Source organism: Balaenoptera borealis, assembly GCF_965194805.1.
Source record: "Balaenoptera borealis genome assembly, chromosome: 1".
NCBI classification, from domain to species: Eukaryota; Metazoa; Chordata; class Mammalia; order Artiodactyla; family Balaenopteridae; genus Balaenoptera; species Balaenoptera borealis.
The window spans coordinates 29,036,908-29,063,848 of NC_138860.1; the positions used below are offsets into that span (position 1 = coordinate 29,036,908).

Here is a 26,941-nt window from a genome sequence, read left to right on the forward strand (position 1 = left end):
CTGTAAAATGGGGCTCATGGCAGCATCCACCTGGAAGGGTTGCATGGAGATTGAGTTCATGTCAGTAATGTGCTCATCATGGAGTAAGCAGTGTGTCCAGGGAGCTATATTTACCACCACCCCCAGGAGGAGTGTTCCAAGAAGCAGGAATTTTTGTTTGTAAGCTAAACTTCTTTGCTTTTTTGTTTCAAGAACCAATAACCATGTGCCCGAGTCCAAAAAGAAAATTATTTTCCCCTTCAGCAACAGGCTGTGTGAGATTTCTACAGAAAGATTTTAATGTGTTTATTCAGATTAGTCATATTATCAATGAATACAAAGGAGTAGTATGTGGAATGCAGGGAAAAGCACTAGACCAGGAGCAAGGAGATGGCGATTCTAGGTTAACTTCCACTAAATGACTGTTGACCTTGGGCACGTCACTAAACTTCTCTGCATCTCAGTTCTCACATATTATAATGAGTATTGGCCTACATGGGAGTTTCATTAATTCATTCATTTAAGATGATCTTCAGTTCAGGACAGTTTATAAATCTAAATACACTGTTTTCTAGATTTTACACACACACACACACACACACACACACAAAGTATGTAGTTACATAAACCTTGTCCACTAGGTTGTATGATAACTATAAACAAGAATCATGCTCTCTTCAGTTAAAAATTTTACAGTGCCTAAATGTTCCCTCTACAGCTGGAATAGAACATGCACTCAATAAATGTTGAATGAATGCCTCTTTAACAGCAATCAACCCTCATCCCTTCATTCAAAAAAAGTTCAAGACCCCTATGATGTAAGACACTATGCGGGGTACAACTAAGTTTACGTATTTCTGGAAAGCTATTAGTTTTACCTATAAAGGGCTTGCAATTTAATTTGCAGTATGAGTATCAGATGATGACACTAATTGTTGCAGTTTCTGTTCACTACCTTTCAATTTGAATCTCATAATTCAAGTGAGTCTCATGGTATTATTTTATACAGCAGCACCATGCTATGAACATTACTATAAAAAGGTGTTTAGTAACTAGGATAGAAGAGATGGCAAAATCAGTATATTACAGTGAAAGCAAGTATGTTCTAATCAATTTTATGTAAAATTTTAGATTAATAAGAATATCTATTAGATGAAAACTTCTTGACGAGTTGGGGGAAAAAAGCATGTTTTAGAGCTGATTTTTAAAAACCAGGTTATCAATTTCCTTTTATTAGAAGACATAACTATTTTCCCTTCAAATGTATAGCTGTATGTAGCCTCATCCAGTCTTTAAAGTGACCAAAAGTGTTGATCTCTACAGACAATATAAGCGTAAATAAACATCTTCTGTAACTGCTAATTAAATTTCAGTTCTCCTCTTTACAGACAAAAGCATGCCATGGATCATAGACATTTTCTCTAAAATCAGAATATCCCAAAGCACCCTGCCCTAATCGAATGTAATCTATTTGATCTAGGCTGCTCTGAGATGGGGAATGTGAATACGGTGCTCATTGAATTTACTCTGAGTATTTAATCTTTGTGAGAAGAATGCAGAAACTCTTGTGAATAAATTATTAGATCTTTAGAATCCCAAAATAATTGTGCATTTTCATTGTTTTTTCTAGTGATTGCTTTATAACAGTTCCTCCTCTATTGGCATCTTTTTATCAGTAATGTAACACAGGAACTTTTCAAGGACAAGAGTGGAAGACAAGGGCCCACATAAATGGCATGCATGATGTGACCAGACAGACGATTAGCAAGATGTCTTTAGTTTGCAGAGAGAAGGTTTCATTTTCATAGGTCTAAGAAAATGTTTTAAAAGTCCTCCCCTTCTTAGCCCCGCTGTAAACTGTTCCTATTGTAAATGATACTTAATTTGCAGGTGTCTGCCTAAAGGCAGGTCACTGAAAGTCAATGAAAATCAGGGCAATCTCAGCAACAGAAATTAACCTGAAGATCATGGCAGGTAAACATATATTTCAGAGAGCGTTATTCCAACTGAAACAATCAAACCGGACTTCAAAAAATGAACAGAGACTTAAAACAACAAAAGCAACCAACGGCATCTATTTTAACATTGCAAATTTCTTAGATATTACAGATGTCACCCAACAGTGCGTGCATTTGCTTCCCATATGTGAACAAAACTGAGGCATCACAAGATAAATTTGAATGGAATGTTAATCTTCACTTTAAATTTTTTTTCTTTTCCTAGCTGACGACACAATTTTAGTATTATCATAACGGAGCTTCTGGCTGGAGAAAATTAAATTAATGGATGGATAAAAAAAGCTTAGAAACTTAAAAAAAATAAACAACTTTCAAATATCTATACTTGATGGTGTCAAGAGCCAAGATGAATGTATTTCAATTGCAACTTCCAAACTAAACTCACAAATTACTACCATTATGCTAAGTGTTAGCTACCCCACTGTGCAGTTTTGCTTTGTGAATTTTTACCTTCCTCTATGAACACTTTTAGCCACTGATCGCACAGCCTTTCAATGTTTTCTGCCTTTTCCTTTAAATAAACTGGCTCTGGCTCCTTCCATCTGGTTCCCCTTCCGTCAGCAACCCTGCACCTGTTCACACCTCCTCTCCTGTTGGATTCCACTGAACATTTCCTCCTCTGCCAGGGCTATTCTGGCACTCGCAACCTTTCTGTCATTCAATCCATCTGTCAGAAGTGAACTTTGTTTACCGCAAGCTTCTGCTTTCTTCTTCAAGAAGCAAAGCCCCTCAAGGTCATTGTCAAATGAACTGTCGGTATGGATTTAAATCCTCTACCGCTAACCAGCAGAAGATGAAGTTCTGTTGTGTAATGTACTTGTGAAAATTACTTTTGGGTTCGGGAAGACAATAATTTGGAGTCAAAGTAGTAAGACATAGTGTTTTAATGATCATTTGTAAAACCAGACAGCTGATATGTATTCCCTTCATGTGTGTCTGCACTTCTTATTATATCAAGTATGAACTATGTATAAGAAGCAAAATAAAAGTTTTAAAGTGAAATCAAAATATCATAAACAAGTTTACACTATGTAAAAATTGCTTCATACTATATAGCATTAACTTGAGGAATAAATATTTTCACTAATGAATTAGCCAAGGGAAAGAGTATTCCAATTAAGAAATTTTACACTGAAATGCTTAAAATGTACAAATATGTACCACTTCAATTATAAGCTATATATTAACACACAGCTCCACTAGTGCTTTGAAAACCTTAACCCATGATATACAAATCAATTCATGTATATTTTAAATTCCATCATTTAAAAAATAAACAATTCTGCTTAAATAATACTCAGATGTATGTTGCCAAACAAACACATCATCTATCTAAAGAAATGCAGTTGTATCAATAGGCCAGTTTTGTGAAAGAAATAAACTCATAGGAATTAGGGGAAAATGATACTCTCAATTAAATTTACTCTGTGTCATCTACAGCTATCAAGTACTTGCCCTACCTTCATAAATTGAACATGAAATTACTTTATGTTGAATTATTCACCACTATTTTAGACAACTATATTCTTTAGGAAAAAGGCAAAGCAATGACTCGACTCAAATTTCTTATAAGAAAAAGGAAGATCACTTTTTAGGAGAAAATATATTTTAACCAAAGCACTGTTACAAATGTAAAGCTAAAAGGCACTTTGTTCACAATGTTGCTTTTATAATTCAGAAGAATTACCCCAAGATTTAATCTTACTGCATGTGCTTTTATGAAGTAAAATTAATCAAGTCTGTAAACTTTTCTATGTTATTTTTAGAAAAGATAATTAAACATTTTTTCACTGCCACATAATTGAAAACAGGTTTTATTAATAAAATGAGTCTAAAAACACACAATTTAAAATTTGAAACTTCGGTTTGGACTGATTAAATGTAATTTATTTAAAAAGACTTTGTCAGAGAAATTTTTCAGATGCGTTTTAAGAATATTGTAATACTAAATATAAAAGTAAAAACAAAAACCAAAAAACGATAGCTTAAAATCCAAGTACAAAGACATTATTTTTTAGCTCTAATTTCAATTTTATTACTAATCTCCAAAATACTCTATATCCTATAAATCACTCTTAGGTAATATATATAATATAATTTAATATATGGATTTTGAACACAAAATATGAATTCTAAGAGGTGCTTTCTCTTTCATCTTCCTAAAACGTGATTTCTAAATAATTCCATTTTATGTGGAAAAAAATTCAAAAATAGTATCTAATTTACCCAGCAAGTTTGTTAACACTGTTCCGGGTATTTTTTCCCTTTAGTGTAATCTGTGCTTTGACGGTAGTTTGGTTACCTGGATCCCTGCTTCTGAATAGCATGGAAAGAATACTGCTAATTTGATCACTTCTACGGTCTGATTTGCTATATAAAAGAAAGAAGTATTAGCAAAATGCTAGTTTAATAGAGGCTGCTTAAATTACCGTGAAGGAACTCTTCATTTTTAGCAAATTGCGTTTGAAAAATGCACTAGTAGGCTTGTTTTGGAAAATTTGTATAATAAGAACATAAATAAAAACCACTCAGTTTAACATCACTGATAGTCACACACAGATGCATGAATGTGCACACACACACACACACACACACTTTTCCCCTCCATAAATACGTAAGAAAAAGAACAGGGAAATAATACCACGATTACTTTTACAGATTAGCTAATTTAAGGAATTCAAAGACTACTGTTAATGTTAATTTGCTTAATGTATAACATGCTTATTTTATCTCTTAAATAGAAAACACTAGGAAAAAGTTTTAGATAGTTTGCTACCAACACGGGAAACACAAATGTTACAGAAAAAATAAAGAGGCATTGAAGCAATGTTGCCGGGTTGCACTAGAGAACGGGAAAGCCGTTTCTAAGGGCACTGCCAGGTAAAGACCAAGAGCTGATGTCGTTCACATTCTTTAACATCAGTTTTCCTAAAACAGCATAGGGATGTAGGATGGAAGGTAAAATATTTAAACTCCTTAATAAAGAACTGACCTTAATTTATCTACATTCTGAATGAGACTAATAGTTCTGCTTTTCTAAGAACTGAAAATGATGAAAATACTATTATTTTCCTCTGGTTTATTGATTTTTCTCCCTATATATTCATGAAGTCTTTTAATACCAGAGGATATTCATTCTTCCACCCCCTTCCTCAATTACCTTAAGGCAAGACCTTCTTTCAGATGTGGAAATATTTGCAGGACTGCAGGACAAAGAACTGAGACATTTTCATAGAGTTGATCAAGGGGGAAAAACGGATTTGCAAGATTCTGTTAAAGAGTAAGAAGAGACTAAATGACAACTTTAAATCTGCCACAATCATTTACTAATGTGCTGCTATATCAAATAAGTCTAAGTTTTTGACAGCACCAAATTAGATTTATTGCAGAAACTGCTGCATAAATAGCATATGGCTATGTTATACCACCTATTTCAAATCCTGGTAATGTTTCCCTTCCCCCTTCAAAATGAATAAATTGAGCCAAGCTACAAACCTCCTGCGAAAAAAGAAATATACTAGTTCAAAAACAGATGTAGGCGATCTGGATTTCTTTGTTAAAGTAATAGTTTTAGCATGAATGTCCCACCTCTATATTTAAAAAACCATGACTCCTTAATAAGTTATTAAATTTAGTAAGTCAGTTTTCTCTTCTATTTCTTTCAGAATGACTTAATTTGATTTTTGTTTTAAGGTTTTAGGTTCTGAATTATGCTTACATTTTGATGTTCAATCCACAGTTACACGGGGGAAAAAAGAAGGGCAAGTGGCTCTGAATCAAGCATGGCTTAAATCAGGTTATGAGAAATTATTAAGCACAAATGCGTGTATCGTATGGCTGCTTTTGGTTTTCATTTGTGAAAGACGTGGTAGAAATCATATCACAAAGTCTTCCCTAATTTTAACTATAGCTTTGATACTGCAAACTCTTTGAGGCATAAAATATATAAAGTGATCATTCCACGTGCCACACTATACACATTAGGACGGCAGAAACGTACAAACTGCAAAAATCAAAGTTCCATGAAAACTGGGATTGAAAACTCACACGACAATTCCGAGATGGGCAATTCTCCCTTTCTCAGTCTCTACCCTGATACCCACCCTACCCCCAACTGTGATGCAATTCAGCTCAATGTTTCTTTTTGAACAAAAGTTTCAGGTCTTCCTTAGATGGGAAAGACATTGCAAGGTCTTATCTCAGACCAATGGGCGCACCACTGCAAACATCATGGCACTCAGCTACCCCGCAGACTCCCTCTCTGTGGTCAGTCCTCCCAGCTGCCCTATCTGTTACTGTCTGATTAGTTCTGCTAAGGAGCCCCTCCCCTGCCAGCTTTCGGTGCCATCTGTTCTACACAAGATGGCTGCTGCCCAGCAACCTAGCACTGCCCTCCTACCTGGCACCCGGCTACCATCCTTACCCCAAAGTGCTAACACAGGTTCTCACTGCTGGCAGAGTCCGGATTTCATTACTACTACTTTGACAAGTGCAGGGTTGTTTGTAATTTCTCTTTTATCCTGATTTTGATGGTACAACCACCTCCCACTGATTCAGTTTGCTTCAGTTTTGTTGCTCACAGATTTTACTCTCCACATTAATCTCCCTCTGGCATGTTACTGCATCTGTTCCCTTTTTTATTATTAATTTTCAAATTCCCACCATTTTTGACAAAAAGGAGGTAATCTACACTCTGTTTCTGCCCATTTCATTTTCTTTAATTTGGAAGATACGTATGAAAGCATGCCAAAGAAGTTAATTCTCCGTTAACAGTTTATTTTCTGGCATCCCTAAGCCTTTGTATATGAAAAACAGATAGGAATAAATGTTGACTGAATCACAACAACATAGTCGGAACCATTCCTGAATTTAATGAAAAGCAAACATATGAAACAGCATTTTTAAAGTTTATTAGTTATATGAGTTGTCTCATGCTGTCATTCTTCCACTTTTAACAGATAATTCTTTGTGGAAATTAGTCTGAGTGCAGGATCTGAGTTTGGGTACATCTATAGTTCTGACATGGGCTCTATTTTCACTGTAGATTAATTTTATTATTCCTTAATATAATTATCATCTTTCTTCAACCCAAACATTGATGATTAATTCACTTGCAGATGATTGCGAATAAATGCTTTATTTCAGAAATAAGCTAAGAATAGAGAATTGCCATCAGTGCAACAAAGCAGAGCTTAAAGAGCCCCTAGGTTGTGGAGCTGCTTCCATTAGGTCTTGTTTAACAAACAGTTAATATCAGGAGTGGCAAGATGGGGACTACTTAAGATTTAGAAAATAGGAAGTCATATATTTAACAATATATGTGTCCCTCTTTGTGTCCCTAATTTGTCGTCACCACCACCACCACCTTGCAAAAAAGGACTTGAGTAATTTGATCACTGTCCTAACATTTTCTAGATTGAGCAACACATTGTGACTGATAATTAATTTTACATGAATTCATATTAATAGCATAGGAGTCCCTGAATCGATGAGCAACACCTCAGATTTACAGAAACCTGAATGAGTTTAAATGATTTTCATACTCACATATATCCTCATAAAATTACAGTAGAGATCTGTAGGAAATAAAGTACAGTAGGAGATTTTTCCCAAGGCGACAGAAGATAATCATAAACAGACCTATGCCCAGCCAGGTCAACCACACTTCAGATCTGCTATTGGAAGACCAGAAAATCTTGAACACTGCTAAAACCCACTTATAAGGCCCCATCTTGAACACTCCCTACATCTATCTCTTGCATATATTCCAGCAGTGACTTGTTACTTTATTTTATATAATTCTTTTGTGGGTACAGTTATATTTATAACTACTCCCTCAACACAGGGTGCATTCTTTTGGTAAGTGCCTTGGTCAACAATAGGCTTCTTGGAGGTAGTCACACATAGGTGTCAGAGGGATAAGTTACAAAGACACTGGTACCCTCCCTGCAGGAATTCCTTTGACACTCTCCCTGTGCCCCACCCTCCCCACCGCTTGGTCAGGGCAGGGGATGCTCAGCCCTCCCACAGGTGACCTGCGATTGCTGGGGAGAGGCCACACAGACCCAAGGCGAAGCAGTCTTTGCTCAGCTGGTCATCGGCTTTACAGGCGGCTTCCAAACATTTTCTGACCTCTCTTGTACCCACTCTGAGTTCCTGAGTTCAGGGAACTGTCTCCTCTGCTTGTCCAATCTAATAGAGTAGTAGCTTAATAAAAGTTTGTTTACTTCATTTGGGCCCTGGTCCTCCATGAGACAGGGCCCGAGACGGGCACTGAGGAGACTGGATATACTCCAAGCCTCCTCTTTTCTCAGCATCCTTAAAACGAGCTTTGATTCCAGGATTTACCAACCAATGAATCACTCTACGATCTACTTGTGGGTATCAGGGAGACATTAAATTACAAGTGAGTAATGCCTAATACTAAGTTGATGATCTTTTATACTTCTTTTAGCTTAAATTAGTATTAGAGAGCAGAGCTTTCCTGCAGAAAATTATTCAGACTTAGGGCTACTAGGATAACAATTCTGCTCTTGCTTTTTTTCTCCTATTTTCATTGAACTTGATGTTCATTGTTTTGTATCAGGCAAGTGGTGTGGACAATGCCTTCTCAGTTTCCTCTGGGCTTCTTCAGAGAATGAATTGGCAGCCACCGCCACCCTGCTCCAGGCTGTGGGCCTGTGAGACAGGGGGAAGAGTACATCCCCAGCGTGGATTTTCATCGCACACACATTCGGGCTTCACAGACTGAGAGAAGCAAGCCAGGGAACGTTAAGCAGAACCTTCAGAGACACATTCCCTGGCAGCCTCTGACTCTAACCTCTCCTGCCCCGGGCCACGCTGAGACCAGGGTTCTTAGCCCATCAAACAGGTGGAGCAGAGTGGGCTTGGGCAACGTGGTGCCCACCAGAGCAAAATGAAATGCCTTGTCTTTCCTGGCTCTCTGACAGCCTGTTCCCTCTGATACTGGGTGGGGGAAGGAAAAGAGGACGCAATTTAAAACAGTACCAAGGCTGTCTATTTCAAGACTTGAAGATGTTGGTTGCATCCATTTAAAATTATTTTTGACACGTTCTCTGCTTAATTTATTCATGAAAGGAGTATAAGAAAAAAATGAGCTTAACTTTTAAATGGAAACTTAAGGCTAAGAATTCCTCAATAATTTGGAAAAAAAAGATACAGTTCACTATGGAATAGCAAGAATACATGTCAAGGTTATACTGTTCCCTTCAAATGAAGAGATATTGAAAGCTTGGTCTCTTGACCTAAGCTAGTTGTCACCTGAAGAAGAGTGCAGTTCCTTCTGAATTTTTCACTAACAACAAAGATGAAAGGCACGTTTATCCAGCATTTACAGAGATCTTGTCAAACAGCCTGCTGATGAACTTGGTGCTGGAGACACAGAGATGAAAAAGGCCTGCTTCCTGGCCCATGAACTGAGAATTTACAACCCCCAAAGTATTTCTATTTAGCTTTGAATTATGTTTCTATGCTTCTATGTGAATATGAATCCAGATCACAGGTTCTAGAGTTTGATGGACCCAGTTCAAACTCTGCCTCCTCATTTCCCCTGCCCTCCTTCCCCCTGTGTGACTCCTTGTCTCACCCTTCCAAGACTCGGCTTCCTTGGGCTTGTTGTTCTGACTGAGAAAGCAGGGTGTCTCAAGCTTCTTGCATAAAATATCTAATCTTTTACAAAGCATTAGCTTTGTAAAATGCAAAAAAAAGAATTATTAGAAAATTTTTTTTTTAATTTAAAGATACAAAAAAAGAGCACACTGACCATGTACTTGGATACTGCGGCAATTTAAAATGATAAAAATGTTTCCAAACACTCTAACCTTTGGATTTATCTTGCCACAGAGTAGTAACCTACAGCCCACCATGGACCACACTTACTATAGCCCTGTTGTAGGAAAACAAGGCACAGTGCTTGGCACGTGCTAAACATTCACCTATGCATCCTTTACATCTCTCTTTTTATATTCTAAGAGTTCTTCAAATAAAACCACAAAGCATCCCTGTGGAGAACTGATCATGCTTCCTTGGATTTATGTTGACAATAGAGAAATCTCTCTCAAACCAACATGACAGAGATGGACTCCTCTTTCTCTTTCCACTTCCAACCATCCCTTAGCCAAAGGAAAAAGCAGGGATTGTTAAAAAGACAATAGAAGGGACATCTGCTGCTTTATTTACTCAGGATCCTGACAACCTTCCCCTAGTAAGAGCACCTCCCCTTGCTTAGTACAACTCTCTTCCCTTACTCTTGAGGTTCTGCCAAGGCTGCCAGCCACAGCACCCAAAAGGGTGTGTGTGCACATGAGTCAGCTTTGAAATTTGAACTGAAGGTTCTGAATTGGAAGTGGAGGAGCCAGGACGTCACAGTCTTACAGTTTGAAATCAAGGGCATCTCCTTTATGTTTAGTTCAGATTGAAGGATGTGGCTCCATGCTGTGGAAGAACCTGAAAGAATGAGCCAACATTCAGACAGAAGTCGAGCCCTGCGACTGACAGAAAATAACTGCACAATGGTGCCGCCTGGAGTCCCTGGTCCAAGAAACCCCGAGGCCCCAGTCGCACCTGGGTTTTACATGGTCTGGTTATCAAACTAATAATTCCCCCTTTTGGGGTTTCTATTACCTCAACCAAAGAGTCCTGACTCATACTGGTAATCTGAGAGGTCAAACCGCTAAGAATGCACTTACCAATAGTTATTAGGTGGAAGCTAAAGGCTCTGGAATGGAAGCCTTAATCACTTCTCCCCAAGTAAAGCACCCATCATAATCAGATAACCTGGTGACTTCTCTCTTATACTCTTTCTCACTTTCAAAAAGATACAAACACTATAGCTCAAGTTGCTATCTCTCGAGGTCATAAGGTCAAATCATCCCATCTAGATCACAAAAGTAGGTCATAGCATGATACCTATTTTATGGACCTCCCTTAGATTTCTGCTCTGAGAAGTGCTTTGAAGTACATACCATTAAAAACGTTATTTATGTAAAAGGGGAAATACACATTTTAAAGGTAGCCCTGCTGATATAAGCTGGAGCCTAACATGTAATATCATAAAGTAATCTGCCCACATGTATGTAAATGGTAGTCTTGTGAGAGGGATTTAAATTCTATAGCTTTTTAAAGATGTTGGGACATGTCAAAAACAAATATGTGAAGGAATTTCCACTTTTTAATAAAAGCCTCTCTTTCCTCTTGGGTAAAAAAGGAGTGAAGTAAAGGAGAATGATAGCTGTATTACAATGTGTTAAATGACTAAGGCAAATGATGAGCCAAAGGACACTGCTTCTTAGGAAAAGCATAAGCCAAGACTACAATTCACTGACAGGTATTTATATCAGTGTATAAGGGAGCAGCTAATACTAATCTCTATTATAAATTTATGTTACAGATTTTCTTGGTTGTCTTTTAGAAAAAATCGCTTTAATCCATTTCCCTACTAATTCACATAGAACTACAGCCTGATGGATAACTGTATAGGCTTTGCAAGCAAATTGCTGGGTTTCAAATACATACCAGCTGTGTGACCTTAGACGAATCGTTTTGCTTCTTTGTGCCTAGTTGCATCAAATGTAAAACAAGGAAATAATAGTCTGCATCTTACAGGGCTATTGGGAGGGATAAATGAAAAGCACTCAGCTCAGTTCCCAGAGCACAGGAGAGGTTCAGTAAATGATGGCCCCTTGCCTTTAGCTCCTACCTCTATTATTATCTTTTAAAAAGCTACTTCATGTGGCATGGTACCAGGCAGATCCTAAGATGAATATATTCTTAACCACAGAGACTGATACTTGTATGTATTTAACTTACTCTCATGTATGCATGTGTACCTCCCAAATGCCATTTTCCCCTCTGGAATTTCCCATGAAACTTCCTTCATTTCCATTTTCCTGTATCCAAATGCTACCAAGGATCGCTAAGAAATTACCTGTCCCTCTGTCCCTGTAATACTTTATCTGGAATCTCCCTTCTGGATCTTATCATTTATCTTACCAACTCTTTGTGTATTTTTTTTCTTCCCCACTAGCCTATAAGCTTCTGAAGGGCAGCATCTGAAGCTATTTTATATTTATATCTCCCATCATCCCTAGCACAGTGTCTTGTAACAGGAAACGTTCCATGCAGAGTGAGCAAATACGTGAACAGATATCTTTAAATGTACTTCGAAGTTTGTTATTGAAAAGAAAGAAGTTGTTTGACTACTACTAGCAAAGACATAACTGGGAAGGGAGTAGCCTTGCTTTTGTTTTCATGTATACTGGGCTATGTATGCTTAATGATCATGTTTATTAGGCACTGGTTTCAAACACTGTCAGAGGGGCCATCTTTTAATTACAGAGACCTCTAATTTAAAATCCTGTGTGTGTGTGTGTGTGTGTGTGTATGTGTGTGTGTGTCTGAGGTTTTCAAGTGAGCATATTTAGGGGAGAGGCATACTACACTTTACCAACCCTACTTGAATTGTTAGAATGGTTATCATTTGATTCGGCTATGCTTAAACATGTATGTGCATACTAAGTTAAAAATGAAAGAAAAATTACAGAATCATAACATAGTATAATATGTACAAGAAAAATTCCCAACAAAAATTTTCAATCTTATCTCCATGTCATATTTTTTACCCTGATATACCTGATAATACATATATATGTATATATGTATATATTTGTTTATTTATATATCAATACTGGGCTTTGAACAAATAGTCGTAAACTTGCAATATATTAACCATTCCTATAATAATGACTTATTGAGCTCCAACTCTTTGCAAAGGGCTGAGGTAGGTGCTCTGAAAAATGTAATATTAATAAGGCCTCTCCTCCCACTTGAGGAATAATGCATTATAGAAGGGAAGACTAGCAGGTACATAAAAACTTCAGAATATGAATTTATTTTTTTCAGATTTTCATTTTTCCTGTTTTGAGGAATTTGTTCAGTAGTAAGAAGTGCCTTCAGCTCTAAGTAGGAAGGATGATTCAGGGGGAAACATGCTCTCTCTGGCATGGGTCATCAGGGAGGACTACAGTGGAAAAATCAGGATTTCAGGGAGACCTGGAAAAGAAGGTAAGATTACAATAGGGCTAGAGAAGCTCAAAGGGGTATTCCGGGTGTAGAGAACAGTAAAAGGGGAGAACAGTCCAAAAGTTGAAGGAGGGTTGCATCTGCTTAAATCACATGCTGGAAATCAGCGTGTGAGAGGATGAAACTGGTAGCAATGAAATAAAACCAGAAGGTTGGGAGCCTGTCAGGCAACCTTAAATGCTGAGTGGTCTGGACCTTCTACAATAGCATGGCACCAAGGAAGGTTTTGAGAGCAGGTAACAGAGTCAAGACAGTGCTTATGGATATCCACTTAGCAGTGGTTGGCACAAGAGATTGGAAGGATGTTAGGAGAGTATTTTCATAACCCTTATGAGAAGCTGGCAGAGCCTAAATTATGACGAATGTAAATGGTGGGTAGGAAGGACATTTCTATGAAATCTCTTTGAGCTTCAAACTAAGGAAACATCTTAAACACAGGATACTCCAAGCAATTTAAATACATAATGTCCAGAAACAGGAATTTAATAATGCATTGTCTTAAATCATTGTTAGAATCATTGACTATCAGAGCTGGAAGGAAACTTGATGATCTAGTCTAACCTAATTTTATAGGTAAGTATGTGGGTTCAAAGAATTAAGTAATTTGTCAAAAGTTGCAAAGGTAGTGAATGCCTGTTAGAAGATACTATAACTCAGTTTCCTTAACCCTAGGATAGCTACCAACCGCCACACCCATACCCTTAGTAAAGTGTGTGGTTTTAATTGTTACTTCACCAAAAGCATACTTTGAATCACTCTTTATTCTTTTCTTACACACTGAAGGTCCCATTTCAGTCTCCTTAGCTATTCTTCCACTGTACTTGAAAACATGGTCCTCTCCACGTGCTTTCACCCACTCCTTCGGCTACAATATCTTTACGTAAAAGCATCCAGATCTAAACCTCTAGTCCTGATCTTTCTCCTCACGCTAGATCTACCCTGGACATCTTCATCGGAGTTCCGAAATAAAACATAGTCTTTCCTCTGCTACTCCTTTTACATTCCCTAGTTGACTTAATGGATCATCCAGTTAACACAGGCTAGAAACTCTAGAATCACCTTTAATTGTAGGCTCTCTTATCACTACCTTAAATGCCTCCTGAAGATGCTATTTCCTTTCCATTTTACTGGCTCAGTCACAGCTGAGGACTACTACTGTACTTATATCCTAATTGGAGTCTCTGCCAATCATCTCTTCCAGAACCAATCTGTTTTCACAGTGCCTTTCAATTACCTTCTTTAAATACACATTGGATCCTATCATAGTTCAAGCTCTCTTGACTTCTTACTTGAGTTAAACAGCCTCACAACTGAGGAACTGTAAACGTTTTCTATAAAGGGCCAGATAATAAATATTTTAGGCTTTGAGGACCATACTCAATTCTGCCAAGGCAGTGCTATACATAATACATAAAGGATAATCATGGCTGTGTCCAATAAAATTTTACTTATGGATGTATAATTTTTATGTGTCACAAAACATAGTTTTTCTTTTTTCCCCCCAACCCTTTAAAATTACAGAAAACATTGATAGCTCATGGACCATAAAAAAACAGATGATGTGCCAGATTTGGCCTATGGGCTGTAGCTGCCACCTCTGTCCTAACTGGCCTTCTTGTCTCCTACAACAACTCTCCAAGTTCACTCTCCACACAGCTGTCTGAGTCAGGATCCCAACCCAAAAAGTTGATCGTGTCGGCAGCCCTGATTAAACTACATCAAGAGTAACTCCAGAATATGGCCCACAAGACCCCTCCTCTGGTTCCTCTCCCCTTTCCAGGTTTATCTCTTGCCAAACACCTAATGTGACTGTAGAGTTTATATTCCCTCCCATCTTTATGTCTTTGCATATATTGTTCCCTCTACCTGGGCTATTCACCCCACCTTTCTCCACTTTGAGAACTCCTATTCATGAACTCAGAAAGCTTTCCCTATCACCTTCAGCTGCAATGCAGAATGAGCCAGTTCTCCTTTATATGTGCTCCTGTGGTAATCTTCACTTCTCTATTTACACTGTTATCACACTCTACTGTAATTGCATATATAGATCTGGCTCCTTAGTAGAGTGTGAACAACCTAAGGGTAGGAACTGAGTTTTTTTTTTCTCTCTGTGTCCAGGGCCATCCAATATACTTAAAAGATAGTAGGTGCTCAATAAATACTTGTTAAATAAGTGAATGTTATATTTACTAATTGGGTCCTTCAATAAATGAATTTCTATTTTCCACTTTTAAGTCCAATTAGACAATAAAGAGAAATTCCAAAAAAGTGGCAGGTTATTTTTCTTTCAGATTGGCCTATGGATTTCTACTCCAGTTTTAATTGTCTTTGCCCTAGAAGATTTGAATCCTTATTTTATCATTACTTTATATCATCTTTTTCATATTTAATTTTAAACTCTGTTTAGAATATGCCACTCAAAATATTTAAATTAAGACTAAATGAAGCACTACCTGTGTGGGATTTATTTATTTCAGCTGGTTTACACTGAAAAAGAAAGACGTGAAGTTTCCCAGCCACACACTTGAGTATATGAATCAATAAAGAGTGGTGAGGGGAAGCAAACTCTAAAAAACCCCAAATTATATATCAGAAATATTTAGCCCAACAACCAAGTCACATTTTCAGTGCAAAAGAGAGATATACACAGTTCCTTCCATTTTTTATTGTCAACTTTAAATTTATGAATGTGGATTTTATAAAACATCAATATAGACTAAGTGTAAAATGCTTACAAAAGAGCACTACATTTAGAAAATAGGTAACTAAGTTTTATTTTCTATAAGACTAAGTTAAATTTTGGTAGACTTGTAAATAAAGCTCAATAGGAAAAGCTTTCTATGGAACCAAGCAAAACCGTTTTTCTTAAGAACAAAGGAATTAGTTACCACCAGTCCATTTTCAGCAGTTGCTGCATCTTAATATGCTTTACTTGCAAGAAATGGATCTTGTCAGACAGTACAAATTGATACTGCACAGGAAAGCTCTCTATGGACTTTGACTTCAGAAATTAACTCTCTGAATAAGATAGAATGGCAAAGGGGACAAAACCAGCATTAATATTTATTTATTGAAGCTCAGCCACACTGAGACATTAAAAGCTGTCCTATTTCTGTGGGTTAGTGGCACTTAGCACACAAATTGTTGGTTCTCAATAGAAGTCTGACAGAGAAGAACTATTAACTATCATGATCAAGCTAAATTCCAAAACTTCTAAGATTAAATAACCATAGGAACTATGTTAACATTACATTCTCAGTTCTACAATGACAATACTCTAAATGGGCATTAAAATAATGGTTATTATTCTGCAGTATTAAGCAATTTTTTCTCATAAAAGTGTTTCATCTCTTGGGATTTTTCCAGATATCACACATGTATAAATGATTTGTTTTCTTTCTTTCTTTTTTTCCTTTCTCTCTTTCTCCTTCTTTCTTCTCTTTTTTCTTTCATTGTTTAAAAAGGAAGTTGGCAAACCATTTGGAATATTATCATAACAAAATGTTTTTAACCAAGTTTGATTTTAACAGAACTAGAGGCATCTTAACACTAACCCAAAACTTTGGGAGGTTCACCAACCTCTAGAATATTTTTTTTCTCCAAATGCAGGCTGTTCAAGTGGTGCTTTTCTCCATCTGTTATCATACCGTGCTCAGAATTACATTGTCATATTTAATGTAAAAGGGATCAGTCCCCTTTCATAGTTTAAATTCAACATATTACTATGATTAGAAGACCAGTGTTTTTCTAATTTATGAATAAACCAAATTTTATAAACTTACATGTGTATTTAGACAAAGTTCTCTCGAAAAACTGAGAAACTCTAAGAACTGAACAAACCCAAAGCCTTGATCTGAAAACTGAAAAATTGTACTAAAACTCAAAGGGAAAAGAAACCCATTTATATGGTAATGTGACTTACCTACAATTTCAGTTTAAATTTTTCTCTGTGTATATTTATGTATGTGTATGTGTGTTTTCAATACAGCAAATTGCCCAATGTTTACTACCTAAAATGTCTTACTGTAATTTAGGGCTGAGCTACATGTTTACTAAAGTTTTATGACAATGATAATCACATCACAATATCTCATGATGGAAGCAATGTAATTTGAAACCACGATAGTATAAGCATGCTTATAGTAATGGTTTAAACATGAACAGTGCTAATCAATTTCATCTCTAAATTTTACACCTCCTTAGGACTCAGGTTGCTTATTTTGTATCAGTTCCATCTCAGTTTGCATCTTAGAATGTCTTTTACTTTGTCTCTTTCACCACTGACAGTATCTGATTATTTTCCTAAATATATTCCTCAGATACTTCAGTTCAACATTTTTATTAGACACAGAATTAACAGAAGAGGTAGTGTAGTGGTAGAAGAAATATGTCATTTTGCTTATATTGGTAGAGAATCACCTAAATATTTGAGCACTGTAGATGAAAGGTTTTGTAATATATCAGTAATTCCCTGCCACACTTATCATTCACATGTCTGGGTGTTTTGCTTACCACATCTCCACTTTTCTTAATATGCCTAAAAACTGTGTGTGAATTGAATGACTAAGACTTAACTCTAACAACTGTTTGGAAGCCTGTGGCAAAAATCAGTGGAATGAAATTGGTGCTATGGTGCATAATGGGATTAGGCAGTACCTGGTGAGGTGCAGTTGGTGCTCAGATTTGCCCAGCAGTTCTGTCAGTTTCAGGCACTCCTCTCCGGCCCGGGTTGCCTTCTGCTGCTCCTGTTCCAAGTGCTGCTTGCTTTCACTCAGTTCTAAACTCAATTTCTCTATTTCCTTAGGTAGAGAGAAGAGGGAAAAAAGCATCCTATAAAATATATGCACTTGAATTCAAAATTATCTCATTTTTATTTTTGCCATGAATTTTAATGTGATGAAAAATTATTAGAAAATTTAGGCTAGCTTCCATTTTATGACAAAGGGAATTAACACAGCCAAAACTGCACATTAGTGAGGATTTTTCAGATCGTAAGATTCAGTCTAATTTTAAAAATGAAATGATTAAATGAGAATAGTCAAAATGGATAATCTGCACTTTGAATCTAAGGCTCAGTCCCTTTAAAAAATAATACGAACTTAAAAAGTCACTATTTTTAAAATACAACATTTCTGTTTGTGAGATTAGATCAGACATGTGCAGTGATTTACATCAAATATGAGACTCTTTTTTTTAAAAGATACATTTACGGTTTCATTTGGATGTTTTGAAAACCAAATTAGATCGTAAAATAATTTAAGATATCTTTTAGAAAAATGTGAGGTGTAAAAGAAGGCATCATTATGATGCACAATATTATTTGGAAAAAAATAATTTAGGAAAAAATAAAGCATGAGAACCTTCAAGCGTTTTGAATGTATGACATTTCTGAGCTAAAATAATATTGCATTATAATTGCATTTTAAAAAGGCAACAAAAGCACTCTAAGATTAATAAACATCTAAAATATATGAAAATTTATGATAGTTTATTCTTTGGTCTCAGTATGAAATTATCCTTTTTTTACTGAAACTCAAATATTTCAAAGCAAAAATATGTTACATAGAACATAGTTTAAATAACTTATACATTAAAGTACAAATATTTATTTATTATGGAACATCCATAATTTAAAAAAATAAGAAAATAGAAGAGATAAATATTCAGACTACTAAAACAAGAAAAACAAAAAAGGGGAAAGTAAAGGGTTGAAACGTTTTCAAATTCAGCAGAAAGCAAGAAGCAATTTTAATACACAAAAATGCAATCCACTCTTGGAAAACAAAACCATGTCTAAGTAGAGTTTTAAACTTGGAATTTAAGTACATTCTAACTTCCTCATGTCATTACTCAATATTCTGAACAATCTACAACTATATTTAATATATCAGGCAGGATAAACTAAATAATTTATTTTTCTACATTTATTACACTACAAATATTCAGTTTATCCCCATCAAAACTGTACATTACCAACAATATAATAAAACAACTTACTATAAGTTATTTATTTTAAAAAAACCTGAGTAATAATGAGTATATTGCTTTCATTCAGAGTAGATTTTCTATATCTTTCAGATTAGGATACTAAGTGAAACTGGTTTGTTTAAAATATTTTTAACCGTTAAAGTTATATCAATAGATTTCCATTCATAACTAAACATAATTAAAGAGATGGAAAAATATAATAGAAAAGTCTCCTAAGTTTTGTCTAACATTTATGAAATTAACAAAAAAGCAAAGAAATATAGAATTGGAATTATACATTAATTTTAAAATTTCAAAAATTCATTAATTAATTTTTTTACACAGTGCTATATGCAAGAATCTATACTAAATATTATGGTGGACTCAGAGAGTTTCCACCTCTACACTCAGGACTTAACAATTCAGTTGAGTAAATGAGACATAAACACACAAAAAGACTATCAAAATACAAAGCATATAAAAAACAACAAATGAGACTTAGAGAAAATCTGTGCTTCAGTAGGCCAGATTAGGGATACACTAGCATGGGCAAGAAAAGTGGGAAAGAAGGTAAGGCCACATAAACACATGGAATGATAGATTAGAAGAATTATGAAACATCTTGAATTCTAGATTTATAAAGTTGTATTTTTCTTATAGAGAATGAGGAAAAAATGGTTTAAACAGGTATGCAATATGAGAGCAGAGCTTCAAAAAACTGGATCAATGTGTATGATCATTAAAGATAGTAGAGACTGGCAGTAGGGAGACCACAAAAAGACAGGTGCAATACTCCAAACATGAGAAGTAGAGACACTTAGAACAGAAGTATAAAGAGAACATGATGAGTATATGTAAATATCAATAAAAGGAGAGCTATCAGGAGACAACAAAGAATTTTGAATTGAGAGGATACAAAAAAATGACAGAAATAGAAAATGTATAAAATTCCAAACTTTCTTTAAAAGAAAAGGTGCAAGGACTTCCCTGGTGGTGCAGTGGTTAGGGGTCCGCCTGCGAATGTAGGGGACACAGATTCGAGCCCTGGTCCGGGGGGATCCCACATGCTGCGGAGCAACTAAGCCCGTGTGCCACAACTCCTGAGCCTGCGCTCTAGAGCCCACAAGCCACAACTACTGAGCCCGCGTGCCACAACTACTGAAGCCAGAGCGTCTAGAGCCCGTGCTCCGCAACAAGAGAAGCTACCGCGATGAGAAGCCCGCGCACTGCAACAAAGAGTAGCCCCCGCTCGCGGCAACTAGAGAAAGCCCGCGCACAGCAACGAAGATCCAATGCAGCTAAAAATAAAATTAATTTAATTAATTAAAATAAAAAAGAAAATGTGCAACAATTTTTATAAGTACTTTCCAACAACAACGTATGTAACCTTACATTGGTAATTAGGTTTTAAGTATAAAGCATCTGCTTTCTTAATCTCATGTAATAAAAAGTCAGAGGCCACACTGAAAGTCAGTCAAACATAGAGATAAATAACATGGGCCCAAAAGTCAACACAAATCAGGGTTTCAGACACAGCTCTGGCACTTTGCAGCTCTGTGACCCTGGACAAGTGACACAACTCTTACCAGTTTCTTCAGTCTAAAATGAGAGTGATAACTCTAGCAAGCTCCTAAAACTACTGTGAAGATAAAATGAGATGATGAGTACTTAGCAGAGTGCCTAGCATATAGTAAGAGCTGAAAAAAAGACAGCTAGTATCATTACTACTGATTTTTCTCTGTCTTTCAAGAAGAGCAAAAATATAAGTAGAAGAAAAAGACCTGCCTAAGGATATATAGTTATCACTGTGGACTAAAGAGTTCTTGATTTAGTTCAATGAAATTTCCGGATAAAGTCCTATTTTGGAGAAAACTGAATAAAACTTTATTATAATTTCAAAATGCAAAAAGCATTTTTGCTAGGAAGATGGAAAATTACTGCCTGCTTCTGATCATCTGTGCCAGAGAAACAGCTTATTGGTGCAGATAATCAAAATCAACAAATAATCTAACCAGCTGGACCAGGGCTCAACACTTACTCCCTGAGTCAGGAAAATCTGCCATGGCACCAACTCCAACAGTTAGAAGAGGAATCTCTTGCCAGAAATGCCATACTCCCACTGGCAGGGTAACCCTTTGCCTCACCCAACTAGGTCAAGGCTGCTTCCTTGGCTGTATGTAGTGGCTCAGGGATTAAAGACCAACAACAGTCGTAGGCCAATTGTACACTACTCTCAAAGTACACTATTAACCTGCAATGTACAATGCAGTTTGATATGGCCATCTTTTGGCTAACCAGGCAAAGACAAGTCCAGATAGCTTTACACTGTACCAAAAGATACACTTCAAGTCATGAATGTAACCACAGGAATAACTAAAAGTAGAAATTGTTAAAAGTGGCTACCTCAGGAGAATAGTACCAAGGATGGGATGTGGAGAAAGGGAGACTCATTACTGTTCATTTATAATCTGTAAGGTACCAAATTTTCTTATTAATCATGGTAAACTATATTATAATTATTTATTAGATTTTCTTATCAAAGTAATGTGCCTAATTTAAGTCAAATAGTACACCCATCTCCAAGCCTAATCCTCAATGGTACACAGTATCCACCCCTGATATTTATCTTCATACTTTTAAATAACAGACTTATAATGCTATCCCTTGATTTTGCTACATTAGACATCATCTACTGACTTCCTATATTAAAAAAGGTAGTGATTTAGCTCTCTTATACCACCCAATATACCTACGTCACCCTCCCATATAACAATTTTGGTTAAATCATTAATCAGTGGTTCATTTGCATTATAATGATTTTAGAAATATTATTCACTACTGACACAAGCATTATTCTGCTTAAATTAATTTTCTTGTAAAACATTTTATTATTTATGTAGAATTAATTGCTTGCTTTTTAATAGTTATTTTTCTAGGTAAGTAACATTTTTCCCCAAATGTTCAAACAGGTCACTCAAATACCCATCAATAAAATTTTTTCAAATAATGAAACATATCAGATAAATCATCAGTTCCGTTAAATTATTTTCCTAGATATATCCTTCTTGGTGACTTATGTCTGGCCTGGTTGATCTCTGTCTTGGGTTAGGCCTTACCCATGCTCCTATTAGAGTTTCCTATTTTCTGGGTTTTAAGTCATCCTGTTTTACAGTTTACTACCTTTTTTGGTTGAAGTACATTCTCCAGGTAACTTTCACAAGAAAGGTTACATGAATAATACATTTTCAAAAAGTATCTGTATGCCTGAAAATGCTGTTATTCTATGCATATACTTGATAATTTGGCTAGGTATGAATATCTATGCTGACACCAATTTTCATTCAGGATTTTTAAGGGATTACTCCACTGTCATCAAGATTGTAATATAATTTAAAAGCCCTATGCCATTCTGATTCCTAATACTTGGCCTATGATTTCCTTTTTTGTTTCTGAAAGCTTTTATAATAATTTTTTCCCTGGAATTTTGAAATTTTACAATGTTAGACTTTGGGATGGGCCTTTTTTCATGCATTGTGCTGGGTTTTCAGTAGGCCCTTTTCAATCTGGAGGTTTGTCTTCTTTAGTTTGAAGAAGTTTTCTTGTACTATTATTTTAAAATATTTTGATGCTATATATTTTAATAATTCCTCTTCTTGGAACTCCTGGACATTGGTTTTTGGCTCTGTTGAATTGATCATCTAATTTTCTTATATATTCTCTCTATTTGTTTTCTGATTCTAACTTCTGAGATAGTCCCTTGACTTCATGTTCCAAAAATTCTATTGAATTTAAGAAAAAAATGTTAGCACAGTTTTCATTTCCATGAGCTATTTCTTTTTTTCATTGTTTTTATATAGCATGCTATTTTTATCTTCTTAATATAATATTGTATGTCTCCATTAAAATATTAAAGTATTTTAAATGTTCTCCTCTGCTAATATTGCCTCAGTTTCCTTTTTTGCTATTTACGTGTTTTAGACACTCTATCATATAAGAGGCTTTCTTCAAATACATAGTGATACTTGGCAGTCTTTTCATATTTGAGAATGAAGTACTTAAGAAAAGTTTGGATGAAATGATTTTTGGGTAATGTAATAGTTTAGATTATTCTTCAGCAAATATTCACTTCTATCACCCTTCCACTGGGATTGGAATACGCTATCTCTCCCCAGTGACTTTGGACTTAGCCATCTGATTTCACTTGGCCAATGGAATTTTCATGTCCATAATGAAAGCAGAAGTCATAAATATATTTATGTGGTTTGACTTTGTTTTTATATTCTGGTGATTCTCCATGAGAAAAGCATGCCCTGGATAGCTGCTGCCCCTTTTGCCTGGACCACACAATAAATACATGTGGATCAGAACCAAACCCAAACCACAGCTAAGACAACCCACAACCCACAACCTGAAGCAGAGCCACCCAGTCAAATGTAGCACAACAGATCAATCATATTCTAGCTGACCTGAAGACTGATGAACATGAGCATAAATGATTGCTATTGTAAGCCATGAGTTTCTTCAATATAAAATAATTGACAAACCACTCTTAAGGAACAAGGAGTGCTACAACTGTATATCATCTTAGAATTTATGTCATTTTTGAATCAACTGCATGAAGCATATAGGGCAGGTATCCTTGTTTATACAAATAAGAAACTGAGGGTCAAAAACATTGAATGATTGTCCAAAGAAGTAAATCTAAGTCTTGAACCAGATGTACTGACATTGCTCCTCCATACCATACCATAAATTAGACAATAGCTTTTAATCTTTTTCTTTTCTTCTCTTTTTAACCAAGATCCATAGTAACAAATCCATTTTACATCACAATTTAGAAACATGCACACTCTCCCACATATATGTATAAATGTAACTATCATTTCATAAAACAATATTAATCCTCATTATATGTGAAGCACTCAGACATTTCCTATTCCTTCTTATTTTATTCCACGTTTAAAAAAAAAAAAAAAACTTTTGGTTTCACCCCATAAAATCGATTTCATGATGCTACAATTTAAAAAGCAGGGAAGGAGTCAAGATGGTGGAGGAGTAGGAGGCGGAGGAGTTCACCTCTCCTCACAGATGCATCTACAAATGGACAATTCTCACACAGCACTGGCTGAACACTAGCAGAGGACCTCAGACACCTAAAAGGACAAGAAAGACCCCTGTGTAACTGGGTAGGACAAAAGAAGAGAAGAGGAAGAGGGACAGCTCCCTGGGGGGGACCTGAAGGAGAGGAGAGGGTCCCGCATCTGGGGAAGCCCCCTCACTGGCGGGGAGATCAGTTGGGACAGAAGGGAGCATCGGGGGCTATTAGAGGAGAGCCCAGCAACTGGTCAGTGGCAGGCAGGACAGAGTGAGACCTACACAGATGGTCCGTACCCCAGCCTGAGATGTGTGTCCGCTGGTGCAGACAGGGCCTGGAAGCTGGAATGTGGGGTTTGGAAAGCACACCCAGGAAGAGGACTGCTGTAGGCTGCGAGGAGACAGCCTGAGGGAACAGGAGTGAGGCAATCCGCAACTGGAATGCTTGTGGAGGAAACCCTGATGGCCATAGAAGCGAAGCACCATTGTTGAGTGACACGCAAGGGGCGGGGCCGCCACTGCAGCCTCTCTCCCCACGCACCGGCCCCTGCCTCCATGGGCACTAGGAAGGGCTCCCACCCACGGTCACCTGCGACACGAAGCACCCTGTCCCCGCCCCGAGGTCATCTCCCTTGTGCATGTGGCCACAGGCTCCCCCACGCATCCGTCCCCACCAGAGCTCCCCCGACCCAAGAGGCTGCAGCCTTCCCTTCTGCTCCCCGTCCCCACCACAGCGGGCACTCTCACGACCCTGGCCACTGCCGCCTCTGCTGCCCCTCCTCGCCGGGGCGGAAACGTGTGCTCCAGGACAGCCTCGGGAGCAGACCTCTATGGGGCTGGAACCACAGCCAGGCCCCAGGGGCCGTGCAACTAAGGAAGAAAAGCTGAAATCTCTCCTCCCTGCTGCGCAAACCATGAATTGACACCGCCCCCACTGGCTTTGTAAACTCAGTGCCTACAGAACATCTGAACGGACATCCAGTGCTCCTGCAGCCATGACGGGTCTAGCTTTAGCAGCTGTAAACTTTGCGGGCACAAACACATGGGGGTTGGGCCAGGCCAGAGTCTGAGCTGCTCCCATAGCATCCACAGCGGGTCCAGATTCATGATTAACTGCAGTCCCGGGACCTGACTTCAGTGGATCTACGCTGGTGGCCTGGTGAAAACAACGTCTGAGAGACACCAGGGCCAATTGCCGGCATACCCACAGTTAAGGTGGGGCCGAGAGCAGTGTCAACAACAGTGTAATCTGAGAGATCGCAAAACGGGTGAAAGGCGACACAACAGAGCACAGCCACAGGTGAACAGGTCCAGAGAAGGAATACTCAGTGGCTTCCCTCCCAGTGAGAGTGCTCCAATCCTGCCCACCTCACACCGCAGATAAGAAACACAGCTAAGAAACAGATCTGGGGGCCTCTAGTCCAACAACTAGGGAGCAGACCCCACGCCTGACAGGGCAGTGACAACCACAGAGCAAAGGGGAGGCCCTGCTCAATAATCCAGTGCAAGCTCTGGTCACCACACATCAGTCATACCTCCTGAAAAGGGGATAACGGCCAGCATACACTGAGGAAAGAGGTGGCAGATATGTATACTAAAAATAATCCTCACAACAAAAAAGCTACTATACGCCAATAAAATGGACAACCTAGAAGAAATGGACAAATTCCTAGAAAAGTACAACCTTCCAAGACTGAACAAGGAAGAAACAGAAAATATGAACAGACCAATCACAACTACTGAAATTGAAACTGTGATAAAAAACTTCCAACGAACAAAAGTCCAGGACTAGATGGCTTCACAGGCAAATTCTGTCAAACATTTATTTATTTATTTTTATTTATGGCTGTGTTGGGTCTTCGTTTCTGTGCGAGGGCTTTCTCCAGCTGTGGCAAGTGGGGGCCACTCCTCATCGTGGTGCACGGGCCTCTCACCATCGTGGCCCCTCCTGTTGTGGAGCACAGGCTCCAGACGCGCAGGCTCAGCAACCGTGGCTCACGGGCCCAGTTGCTCCGCGGCATGCGGGATCCTCCCAGACCAGGGCCCGAACCCATGTCCCCTGCATTGGCAGGCAGACTCTCAACCACTGCGCCACCAGGGAAGCCCTTCTGTCAAACATTTAGAGAAAAGTTAACACTTATCCTTCTCAAATTATTCCAAAAAATTGCAGAGGAATGAACACTCCCAAGCTCATTCTACAAGGCCACCATCACCCTGATATTAAAAGTAGATAAGATATCACAGAAGAAGAAAATTACAGGCCAATACCACTGCTGCACATAGACGTAAACATCCTCAACAAAATACTAGCAAACCAAATCCAACAACACATTAAAAGGATCATACACCATGATCAAGTGGGATTTATCCCAGGGATGCAAGGATTCTTCAATATATGTAAATAAATCAATGTAATACACCACATTAACAAACTGAAGAATAAAAACCATATGATCATCTCAATAGATGCAGAAAAAGCTTTTGACAAAATTCAGCACACATTTATGATAAAAATTCTCCAGAAAGTGAGCATAGAGGAAACCTACTTAGACATTATAAAGGCCATATACGACAAACCCACAGCAAATATCATTCTCAATGGTGAAAAACTGAAAGCATTTCCCCTAAGATCAGGAACAAGACAAGGATGTCCACTCTCACCACTTTCATTCAACATAGTTTTGGAAGTCCTAGCCATGGCAATCAGTGAAGAAAAAGAAATAAAAGGAATCCCAATTGGAAAAGAAGAAGTAAAACTGTCAGTGTTTGCAGATGACATGATA

General features: G+C 37.5%; 1 protein-coding gene and 1 long non-coding RNA gene across 11 annotated transcripts in view; both read right to left on the bottom strand.

Moving 5' to 3' along the window:
* LOC309605611 overlaps positions 1-26,941 on the bottom strand; it is an 867,207-nt gene that overhangs the window by 437,221 nt on the left and 403,045 nt on the right. The gene's annotated exons all lie outside the window — the stretch shown is intronic.
* Positions 1-26,941, bottom strand: part of SDCCAG8 (SHH signaling and ciliogenesis regulator SDCCAG8) — a 272,072-nt gene that overhangs the window by 107,253 nt on the left and 137,878 nt on the right. For all 10 annotated transcript variants that reach the window (XM_082340482.1, XM_082340479.1, XM_082340481.1 and 7 more), the window contains one exon: positions 17,754-17,896. In XM_082340482.1, coding sequence (XP_082196608.1) covers positions 17,754-17,896 — 143 coding nt within the window. The remainder of the gene's footprint in view (positions 1-17,753; positions 17,897-26,941) is intronic.